The sequence below is a fragment of the Parambassis ranga genome, chromosome 9 (assembly GCF_900634625.1).
Source record: "Parambassis ranga chromosome 9, fParRan2.1, whole genome shotgun sequence".
In the NCBI taxonomy this organism is placed as follows: Eukaryota; Metazoa; Chordata; class Actinopteri; family Ambassidae; genus Parambassis; species Parambassis ranga.
The window spans coordinates 13,863,528-13,874,267 of NC_041030.1; the positions used below are offsets into that span (position 1 = coordinate 13,863,528).

At 40.4% G+C, this 10,740-nt stretch overlaps 2 protein-coding genes across 2 annotated transcripts; one reads left to right on the forward strand and one right to left on the reverse strand.

Annotated features, from left to right (window-relative positions):
- Positions 1-1,373: 1,373 nt before the first annotated feature.
- On the forward strand, positions 1,374-7,171 carry LOC114442022 (LMBR1 domain-containing protein 2-B-like). The gene is made up of 18 exons (XM_028415265.1): positions 1,374-1,524; positions 2,049-2,258; positions 2,373-2,464; positions 2,954-3,052; positions 3,138-3,305; positions 3,405-3,615; positions 3,719-3,793; positions 3,896-4,000; positions 4,090-4,270; positions 4,349-4,530; positions 4,620-4,753; positions 4,889-4,994; positions 5,091-5,188; positions 5,408-5,511; positions 5,614-5,660; positions 5,765-5,873; positions 6,084-6,177; positions 6,270-7,171. Exons 2-18 carry the CDS (start codon positions 2,085-2,087, stop codon positions 6,334-6,336), a joined length of 2,046 nt encoding a protein of 681 aa, XP_028271066.1. The 5' UTR covers positions 1,374-1,524; positions 2,049-2,084; the 3' UTR covers positions 6,337-7,171.
- A 605-nt stretch (positions 7,172-7,776) lies between these two features.
- On the reverse strand, positions 7,777-9,021 carry LOC114441172 (C2 calcium-dependent domain-containing protein 4C). Its single transcript, XM_028413972.1, has one exon. The coding sequence runs from the start codon at positions 9,019-9,021 to the stop codon at positions 7,777-7,779; it is 1,245 nt and encodes a 414-aa protein (XP_028269773.1).
- Between the last annotated feature and the right edge of the window lie 1,719 nt (positions 9,022-10,740).

A 10,740-nucleotide genomic window follows, 5' to 3' on the forward strand; every position in this document is an offset into this window, starting at 1 on the left:
AGCTGGTATGGGCTGCTCCTCTGATATTACAGGGTTTATTTATCATAAATGTGATTCCTGGATAGCCTGAACCAGATGGATCTAATGGACAATGTTCTCGAGGACTGGCCAGAATCTCTGGATATTTTTGGGTCGCTTTGGATGGATGCACTAGGTGTGTCCAGAGCCACTGGAGACTGGACTGTTTGTCTGAATCTGGTAGAGCAGCTATGTGTGGATCTGCTGTGTCACATGGACTTTCTGCTGGAACACCGAGCCGTGTGCTTCAACGTACTAGGTCCGCTCTACGCTGATGACCCATATGTGTGGATGTACCTTCACACCTGAAATACAGTGCAGAGACTCTTCTTAATTTTGCTTTCTTTTCTTCATTTGTCAGCATTGCTGGCTGGAAAGCGTTTAGAGGAGGTAAACCTAAAGTCCTGTAAAATGAGCAACATATTTTGAATTGTGCATGGGTTCACTGTGCTTTCAGTGGCCTGCTCTGGTTCAATAAACAATGGACATTTAAGAACGGATAATGTAAGGTCACCCCACATCCAAACGTTTGCTGTGTGTTTGACAAAGAATATAGCCTGTTAATAACATGGGTGTTTAATATTGAAGAACTGAGTTGTACAAGCTGAAGTCTTGTATAAATGTTTTTTATAGCCTACAAATACACAATATGTCACCCAGTATAACTGTGTGAGTACAAAGCAGTGGCCATCTAACCTGGCAAAATCAGAGATTTGCAAAGATTACAGAATAACCATCATGTCCAGCAAACATTAATTTCTTCTGTGAATCTGTAACATGTGTCATGTGTCTCTGTATAATAAATCGTGAAAATGTAAATAAATAGATGATGGTGGTATTATTATGCAATAAGTATTTTTTTATCATCCTATGTTAACACTCATTTCAAATCATTTATTAAATTAAGTAAAGGCCTTAGAAATTCAATAAAATTAGATTAGATTGTACACAATATATTATGACTCTAACATGTACAGTGTTCATCTGTAGGTTATATGTTCATATTATATACTTATTAAAATTAATTATACTTGGTATACATTACAGGTTATAAGCGTCATCATATTGGTTAATTTCTATTTGTTGATCAAAAATGTAAAAAGTCATTTTTGAGCCTACTCTATAGTGCTAAGTGAATGAAATTTACATACTTTACTGCTATAACCTGAAAGATGAAGCATTAACAGAACTTATAGTATATTTATTATATAGAAATAACTGTGGTCATATTTTCAGGTATGGGTTGCGACCAATGGTTGCGACATATTTGATCGGTTCGAAGCCGCTTTCCCGTTCGGGTCAGCGTGTTGCCTACAATACCCATAATCCCTTGCTCCTCCAGGAACAGAGCGAGCGCACGTCGTACGTTTGTTACGTAATGTAGTTTCAAAGGTTGTGTACATTTGTGGAGTCTACAGTACGACTGCGGAATAATAAAGGATAATGTGAGTGTAAACCCGGACACTTCGTAGGTTTGCGGTCTTCAGCAGAAGAGAACCTCTGAAGGTAAGACTCGCTTCGACTCTGAAGTGAAATGAGCGGCTTTGTTCACGGTCTGGATCAGAAATCAAGTCCTAATGTTCGCTGGGGGGCTTTCGAAAGCAAACGTGATGACCACAGCTCAGCCCAAAAATAGAAAAAGAAGATAATTACGTAAACAGTCGTCTAACTAATCATTTTCAGTTTCAATTTAAATGTGTCGTTTGGCTGTCAGAACAAGATGGTGTTTTCCAGTCATTTCTATATGTAATATAGGGTTTTTTCACCAAACAACAGGCTCTCTGAGTTTGTTTTTTGAGCGTATTGCATGTCCTGACTGCACAAAATCATTCATTCCTTTCTCTGGCCTCTCTTTATCTGCTCTCCTCTCTTCCTCCCCTACACTGAGTGTTCAGGTCAAACTGTTTCTCCCTGTTATCATGCAGATAGGAGCTGATATTCAGCCTGTTTGCAGTTCATCCCCTTGGGTGCGCCTCATGTCTGTCTCCCTCTCACTCTATCTCTCTGTCTCTGTCTGTTGGCCCTTCCAGTCTATCACCATGACCTCTGCCTGATCATTCATCACCATGAGTGGTGCTGCGCTGGCTGTTGTGGTTGTAGTGGTGTTCTTCTTGGCCCTCTACCTCCTCCATCGCTATGGAGATCTGCGGAAGCAGCAGCGGATGGTCCTGTTGGGGACGTTGCTGTCCTGGTACCTGTGCTTCCTCATCGTCTTCATTCTGCCACTTGATGTCAGCACGGTATGACAGCACTAAAGATCCTTTTTTCTTTGAATTTCTCAGGGTTAATAGGATGAGTGTGATGTGTGTCAGAGTCACTCTACCAGTTTGTGTGACTGTACACTCTTCTTTCAGACCATCTACAAGCAGTGTCTTCTTGAGAATTCAAACCGCTCTACTCCATCAAAACAGGCCAAACCCAGCTCGTCTCTTCATCCATCTGTAAGGTAAATACAGCGCTGTTTAAAATATTGTTGTTTACAGAACTATGTATTCTTTATAGAGCAATCTAATCCATCATGAAACACAACATACAAATGCAAAGCCATACCAGCATTGTCGAAACCATGTATTTTATGATATTACATTTACAATAGGCTTTATTCTTAGCAGTTTCGGGTATTACACACTGAAGTCTGTCTGCTGTTTTGTCAACTTTTTGTTGTCAAAATGTATAAATAAGTAAATATTTTAAATGACAGTTTGTGGCTGTAGCTAAATGCATCATCTTAAAAAGTTTTACATTTGAAATGGTAGCATCAAAGGAGATAATTCAGAGTATGTTGCATTTAAAGATGTGAGAACACAGTGAGTCTGGTGTTTGTTTTACAGTCAGATCCTTGATTAGGCAAATCATACGTCAGAGCTGCTGTTTTATCTTTTATCTTGTCACAGTGTGTTTGTATGCTCACACTTTTCACTCGTGTATGTTACAGTGTACCAAAGGTGTGTGAGGAGCCTTGGAGCTATATCCCAGATGGTGTCCTACCAGTGTTTTGGAGGGTTGTATACTGGACCTCCCAGTTCCTTACATGGTGAGATCCTCACTGACTCAGCTCTAACAGCTGTATGTTTAGTTGTTTTTTTAGGGCACTGATTCTGTGTCTTGTCTATGTACAGGCTGCTGTTGCCCTTCATGCAGTCTTATGCACGGTCAGGAGCTTTCACTAAGATTGGAAAGATTAAAACAGCCCTCATTGAAAATGGAATCTATTATGGCACCTACCTCCTTATCTTCATCTCTCTGCTCATCTATGTGATTGCTCATCTACGGTGGACATTTACATGGTAAAGTTAACTGCACTGCACTTCTGCTTTCTAAGCAGGGATAATTCCAGTATGTTTACTATTTTTGCCATACATTGACTATTGATATTTTTCATGCAGGACGGAGTTCCAGACTATTTGTATTACAGCTGCCAATAGCTGGGGTCTCTTCCTTCTGGTGCTGTTGCTAGGCTACGGCCTAGTGGAGATTCCACGTTCCTATTGGCTGTCTTCTTCCCATGTATACTTGCTAGCCAAGAGCTACTTTAAGGTGGCAAAAATGGCGACTGAAAAGGCAGCGGCAGAGGAGAACTTAGCAGATGTCATGGAGGTGAGACTTCCTAAAGAGATCTCTGCTGAAAGATTCTAAAAATCTGAACTGATGTCATCCACATTTTGACCTCATTTACATTTACATTTACATTTTTTTCCAGGAGGTGGCCACCATCCATGAATCCGTTAGGTACAATCATGTTTTCAGGAAATTTGTGGACACGATTTTGACAAAGGTGACAACTACATGTGACCTTTTGTTCTCCATTTTAATGTATAAACCTGACATTTACTGTAGTATTCCCTACAGCTTTCACGTGAGTCTTGTCTCATTTCAGTGCCCCACTGTGTACCAAGAAGAGATGGGAAGAAATGTGCAAAGTTCTCGTGTGGAACACAATACCTTACCCACCAAAAGAAGCCTAAATAACCTTCATAAAAAAGTAACACTTTTTATCATTCTGTGGATTTATATCATGCAAAAATATGAGTAATATAATAATTTGCCTTGTTTGTTTTGTGTGTGTTTCAGGTGATCTCTGCAGTGCAGAGGTACAATCAGACTCAGGTTCAATGGTCCATACTGTTAGATCAGGCCTTTCATCTAGAGGATGTAGCTAAAAGTCAGAGCAGCCCGCTCAGACGCTTCACCCACAGCTTCTCTTCTGCAGACTACAGCTGGATCCGTCGGTTTTTCTACAATTCAACCATAGGTGAGTTAACACCAAGATTAGATGGAAGTACACTCACCTTCACACACAGTCTCCTTAAAGTGTGTTTGTCCCTCTCAGAGTGGTACTGGGAGTGTGTGTTCAGGCAGGGGTTCTGCAGGCTGCTGGCAGTGCTCCTGTGTCTCCTCTCTGCAGCGGTGGTCTGGTCTGAGTGCACGTTCTTCAGCACAAACCCTGTCCTCTCTCTGTTTGCTGTCTTTATTCAGATGGCTGAAAAACAGTACAACTACATTTGCATTGAGGTATGCATACAGAGGAGGAACACATGCGTGTTTTCCCTTTTTTAAATCCAGCTAACCTGCTTCCATGCTGTTTTGTTTCTCTCCACCAGATGGCGTGTTTTGTCAGTATCCTCTTCATGTGCGTGTGCGTCTACTCCACGGTGTTCAGGATACGATTTTTCAACTACTATTACCTGGTGCCTCATCACCAGACTGATGCTTACAGCCTGCAGTTCAGTGGCATGTATGTATGTCACGGAGGTTTCCCAGTAAACACGAGAAAAGTCTTTTAGGGAACTAAACAGTTCAGTCTTGTTAAATTTCAACGTTGTGATATTCTGTTGCTCCTCCCCTCCCTTGTGTTTTTTTCGCTGCTCAGGTTGTTTTGTCGTCTTACTCCTCCTCTGTGCCTCAACTTTCTGGGCCTGATCCACATGGACTCTGCTATCTCACATCAGGACAGAATCCAGACATCCTACACCTCTGTGGGTTCCACAAATTAATGCTAATATAACATAACATGATATATGCACATCAGAGTATATGAGAAATGTTTGTGATGCTGTGTGTGTTTCTGTCAGATCATGGGCTCCATGCGTGTTCTGTCTTTCATATCTGACGGGTTCTACATCTATTATCCCATGCTGGTGTTGCTGCTCTGCTTTGCTACGTTTTACAAGTAAGATGACAGCCACCAACAACTGAACTGTTTTTTTATGCAATAAAACATTGCAACATTTTTTTAATTATATATTGTTTTATATTATATAATGATAATATAGATCAGAAGTGAGTTTCTTTACAAATATTTTACATTATGTCCTGAAAATATGCTTGAAATACTGTATTTTAAATGATTTCTTATTGTTTTAACAGTACTTTTGTAATGTGATTGTAGTCTGGGCTCTCGCTGTTTAAACCTCCTGGGTTTCCCTCAGTACATGACTGATGATGACTTGACATCAGACCTTGTGGATGAAGGCAGAGAACTTATCAGAAGAGGTAGTATTTCTTTTTTTTATACATTTTGATATATGTTTACTTGTTTTACTTTTAACAAACTTTAAATGCTTTTTTCCTTCTCTATAATTTAATATTTTGTAGAAAGAAGAAAAAGACAGAAAGCTCAGGACGGAGAGAATCGAAGATGGGTTAGAAGTCTTGTTTTTTACCTTATTTCTACCTGCTCAGTCTGTTGGCTCACTGCCTGTATTGGTTTGTTTATGGTATGTCCCTGCTTTGCTTTCTGTTTCAGGCTTGGAGGGAGCAATATGGAGTCCAGGGGGCCATGGGGCAGACCAGAGTGGGTTACACAGAGTTAAGGGATAACCAGAGCAGCCCTGAAACAGAGACCAAGACAAGTGGTAGGAGTTACCATAGTACAAAACATCCACAGCTGCTTTAACTCACATTTTATTGAATAATACATCACATTTACCACCATTCATCGACTCCATCTAGTGCTCTGACAGGAACTTAATCTCAGTTTCTGGCTTTTGGGACCAAAGTTAAAGCAACTTATCTACAGATTAACTAATTGCTGACTAATGCATATATTCCTCTGTCATCCTCAGGCGTTACATTTACTAGAAGAGATGTAAACACAGATGAGCAGCAGACAAGTTTACTGCATGACAACTCAAGTGATGACGGGTCACCAAACAGAAGGTCTGTTTGTCTCTAGTCTCTGAATGCAGATCTACATAATCTAATGTTAAAAGTTTTAACTTGTCACTTTGTGTCTGTGTTGGACACCACAGATCCACAGGAGGCCGCTACCTGTCTCTGTCGCCTTCTTCTCGAACTGGTATCTTTGATGACGTATGACGTTAAGAAAAAGGGAAAAACTGCACCATGCTGCAAAAACAATGAAGTAAAAGGAAGATAACTGGTAACACAACCAAAGCTCTTAGTTTGTGTTACTAGCACAAAGATCAACAACTGTAAAGGGATGTTTCTTATCCAAAGCCATACACTGTTTTTGTACAGACAACCTTTCTAAACAAAGATTCATATTGTGTGATATATTTGATGTTTTAATTTAAAAGGCTTACTGTGCCTGAAACAAAATGAAACACTTCCTCTAACAAAAGCCTTCTTTTTATGGACCGTGTGTGGACTACATTTGATGAATAATGTGACTTTTATTTAACTCCCGGTGATTATTTTCCTGTGAGAGTGTGTAATTGTTATTAATTTTCTACATTTAATCCATTTTATTTATCCTCATATGACCCCTGACTTCAGAACGCCCACAAATGTGATACCATTTATATATTCAAACTTTCCTTTATAGCATGATGTTTACTGTGAAATATGACTCATTTCTGGGACATAAAGTGGTGAAAGTATAGGGCAAACAGTAAAAACAATCATGGAATACATTATATCTGTGGATGCTCTCGTTCATCCAGGTTATAGTCATTTCCAAGAGTTTAAAATCGAGGCAACTGGACTCAAGGATTTTTTTTTTTTTAAAGACATTTCGCCACTCCCCCTCATGTCTTCTTCACTTGTGCCAATGGAATACATTCATATTTATTTATCTTTTTAATGATTTGAATATTATGAGGAATAAGAACATTTTTTTAATGATTTTTTGTGTGTATCATATTAACATACAGTAATTCGATTGTATTCTATTATAAAATTCTAACCATTACTTGTGCTGCCTTCACTTCACAGTACGGTATATTATATTCAGAAATTGGTTCTACATACCTACCAAAAAATGCATCCCCCTGAAAGCACATAGCTAAAGCAGAGATTATACTGAACATCATAATGACTACGACAACAAGCAACAACCATCCGGGCTGAGGACACGGGAAAAAAATATCAAAGGTTTTCCTTTGGATCTACGTCTGACCTGGCTTGACTTAAAAATAAATGAAAAAATAAAAAAACACAAAATGAATACCAGAGATCAATGAAAAATGTAATCCTAAAAATGAACATTAAAACTCAGCGCTGTAAAAACAGCTCCTCCCAGAGAGTCCCAACAGCTTTCTCACAATAAAACACACAAGAGCAGGAAGTACAACAGGAAACAAAGGCGTATTCATTTTACATAAGCTATGTTTTAAGAACAATACCTTTTTTTAAAACAGATGAATGTGCAGTCACCAACTTATTCATAGTGGCAAAGGCATTTAAATACAGATACACAACACCCAGATATAATAAATTCTTTTTCCACCCTTTTATAGCACATAAAAATAAAATGTTTTCATCATGTGCTCTGTTCACATTAAGAAAAAGAACTTCCTACTTATTGATAGGAAGCAGCTGTGACAGCGGCTTACTGATGATCCCTATCACAGTCACCCTCCTCAGTGTTACAGCTGCGGGTTTATTCACTACTTTCACCCTGAGCTGCAGCTGCAGTAGATCCTTGTGAGTCAGCTCTGTAAAGAAGAAATCCTCATTGAACAGAGGACTGCGGCAGTCCTTGATGGTGGCGCTCCACTGCTGCTGCAGCTTTCCTGGTGTCAGACTCAGATTCACTGCACAGTTCAGGGTGTGTCGGTCCGTGTCGTCCCACAGGCCTTCCACAGACACCACACGCACTCTGACTGTGGACAGAGACGAGAACCTGCTGCTGCAGGTGTGTTCAGCAGAGAGGCGCACTCTCCCACGGCCCTGTAATGGGAGGACATGCTCACGCTGTAGTCTCTCCTGGCACTGCAGGACATCCAGTGGGAAGAGGACAGGTGGAGCTAGGGTCAGCGAGTTATCACAGAAGCTCAGAGGGATGCTGGTAGATGTTGTTAAGCTTAGATCACCTGTCTTCCACCTCCCTCTGTCCACCTTGCTGTCAGTTAATGAAGGACAGGATGATGCTCCTTTAAGGCGGGGACTGCTTGATGGAATGTAGAGGGAGGATTTGACACTGTAAGGGGAACTGAGGGGAGAGGAGTCACTAGAAGAAGGTGTTTCACTTTCTGTGCTTCCTGACAGGCTTCTGCTTGAAAAGAAAGAAGAAAACCCAGACAAGGTTTTCTTTGGAGGGGTCATCGCCTTCGCTGGCCTCGGTGCAGCAGTGGGAATGCTTCTATCAAACAGGTAAACAGGTCGTTTTGCGTGGAACAAAGACTCTTTTCTTCGTGTGTTGGGGCTTTCATACATCCCAGCAAGGCCATATACTTCTGCAGAGAATGGCAAAGATTTCTTTGTAGCCTTCCAAGCCACTGATATGTCTCCATCCTTTGTCTCCACATTCTTCATCATTACCTGTGATGTGTGTGAAGAAGTGCTGCTCTGAGCTGTTTTGTTCTGCCCGGACTTGTATGGTGGAGTTTTCTCAGCTTCAAGATGTGGACTTCTCTTGCAAAGCCGTGGAGGCAAGCAGAATTCTGGGATTTTGTCTGGCGTAAGGATGTTGCTGTGCAGATTCTGTGTGATGCCGGTCTTTGGAGGGACAAAGATGTCCTCCTCACTCTTTGCCATGTAGCGACTCAGCTCTAGAGGAATGCTCTCCATGCTCTCCCTGATCTTCCCAAAGACCCACATAATCGTTTGTCTTTGTAAATAAATCCAGTTATAGTCTTTAAAAACAAGAATAAATCATATATTTAAAGAAAAATTAAAACAAAGCTTGAGACAGAAGTTTTTCTGAAGCAGGTAAAAGATGAAATTAGAATTTGTTTTCTCTTACCTTTAAGGCTGTGATGTGTCTTTGTCTGAACAAAGGTCTGTATGTGTGTGACAGATGCATCAGAGACTGATTTTAAAGGTGAGTGGAGACTGTGCATCACTGGTCTGCCGCCCCCGTGTGCATCAGAAAGAATTCAATATGCGTGCATACACGCAGGAAAACACGTAACACATACAAGTCACTGGTTATTGTAAACTAATCAGATCTGGGTTCATTCAAGCGCATTCAGTTGTGCCACAGCAACGTGACGTCATTTTTGTATCAGTATGGAGAAACATTCTGTAAATAAAAGAAGCTGCAGCATAAAGTATATTATATATAGACTACACTGGGATGTGGTCTTCATAAATATAAATAAATATAATCTGCTTTTGAGAGCTGACCTCTTGTTCAAAGCCCTTTCAAAGGCAGGAGCACACCATGTGTACAGACAGCACCTCAAAGACCCACTAACCTTCAAACAGCTGGTGCCCAGACACACAACTGACCTGATGTCTGTTTGACTGCTCCATAAGTCAGTTTGATGAGGTTTTCCCACCTAAACTCACAACTAACGGCTCATTATGTTTTAGAGTTTGTAAAAGGTAGACCCAAAACAAAAGCTAAAATGTCCAACAAAAGCCAGAAAGTTCAAAAGCAAAACTACCAAGTTCAGAACCAACACAACAGACCAACATCACATGCTGAAGAAACTCAGGGACAGCAGCAAACACAGAGGTGACCAAACAGAACAAACACCAGGTAGCAAAAAGGAGCGCAGGTCAAGGCACAAAATTAGTGCTGAGAGCACAATCAAACAGGGGGGAAAACACCAGGAAATAAAATACACCAGGCACACAATCAATCATGATTGTATGTCTGGCTCCCTACATTAATCTAATCTCCTGGTTAATATTAACAAATTTACATTTCAAATCGGATTTACTTAGTACAATATGTTTACATTTGGCCCCACAGTCACCTTTATTAGGTGTAAGTGCAGATCTTTATCAGGCTTTCAAGGCACTGGTTGATCAGATAAGGAAAGAAATAACCGGCCTTTGTGCAATAACTTTTCCCACCACAAGAGGGCAGACATGCATTAGATTTATTACTACCCTAAGTTCCAGCTACTGTTTGTCTGGTTTAATTTATTAGTGACATATTACACCAGTTGATATTTTTCAGTAAAGTATTATTTGCATTATTTAACAAAGTTTTTAAAATAATAATGCAGTTTTAAAAGGTTAATCAGATGTGTCCATACATTCAGCAACTGAAAACTCAAATCAGAGCCATCTTTCCTTTGCTTAATTAAAATGATCCCGTCTTATTGTTCTAATGAAAGACGACATGAGAACCCAAATCAGGCCTGTGTGTGTGTGTGTGTGTGTGTGTGTGTGTGTGTCAGAAAGAATATCCTCCAGAGCAGCCAGGGGTCAGGAGGCTTTTTGTGGTAGTGAAGATCAACTTTATTACGCCAATAAAAACCCAGAGTGCTCTGTGTAATGGAGAGATAAATGATCGGGAGTCAGAGGAGGACCTTGCCTTTAACCGCTGTCCCAGCTGCAATTAACGCTAACGAGAGGATGGTA

What these genes read in the sequence shown, in the direction of transcription:
- LOC114441172 (XM_028413972.1), bottom strand. Translation starts at nt 9,021, where the DNA reads ATGTGGGTCTTTGGGAAGATCAGGGAGAGCATGGAGAGCATTCCTCTA.
- LOC114442022 (XM_028415265.1), top strand. Translation starts at nt 2,085, where the DNA reads ATGAGTGGTGCTGCGCTGGCTGTTGTGGTTGTAGTGGTGTTCTTCTTG. An exon ending in CTACGGTGGACATTTACATG is followed by an intron (nt 3,306 to 3,404) that starts GTAAAGTTAACT and finishes TTTTTCATGCAG; the next exon opens with GACGGAGTTCCAGACTATTT. An exon ending in TCCAGACATCCTACACCTCT is followed by an intron (nt 4,995 to 5,090) that starts GTGGGTTCCACA and finishes TGTTTCTGTCAG; the next exon opens with ATCATGGGCTCCATGCGTGT.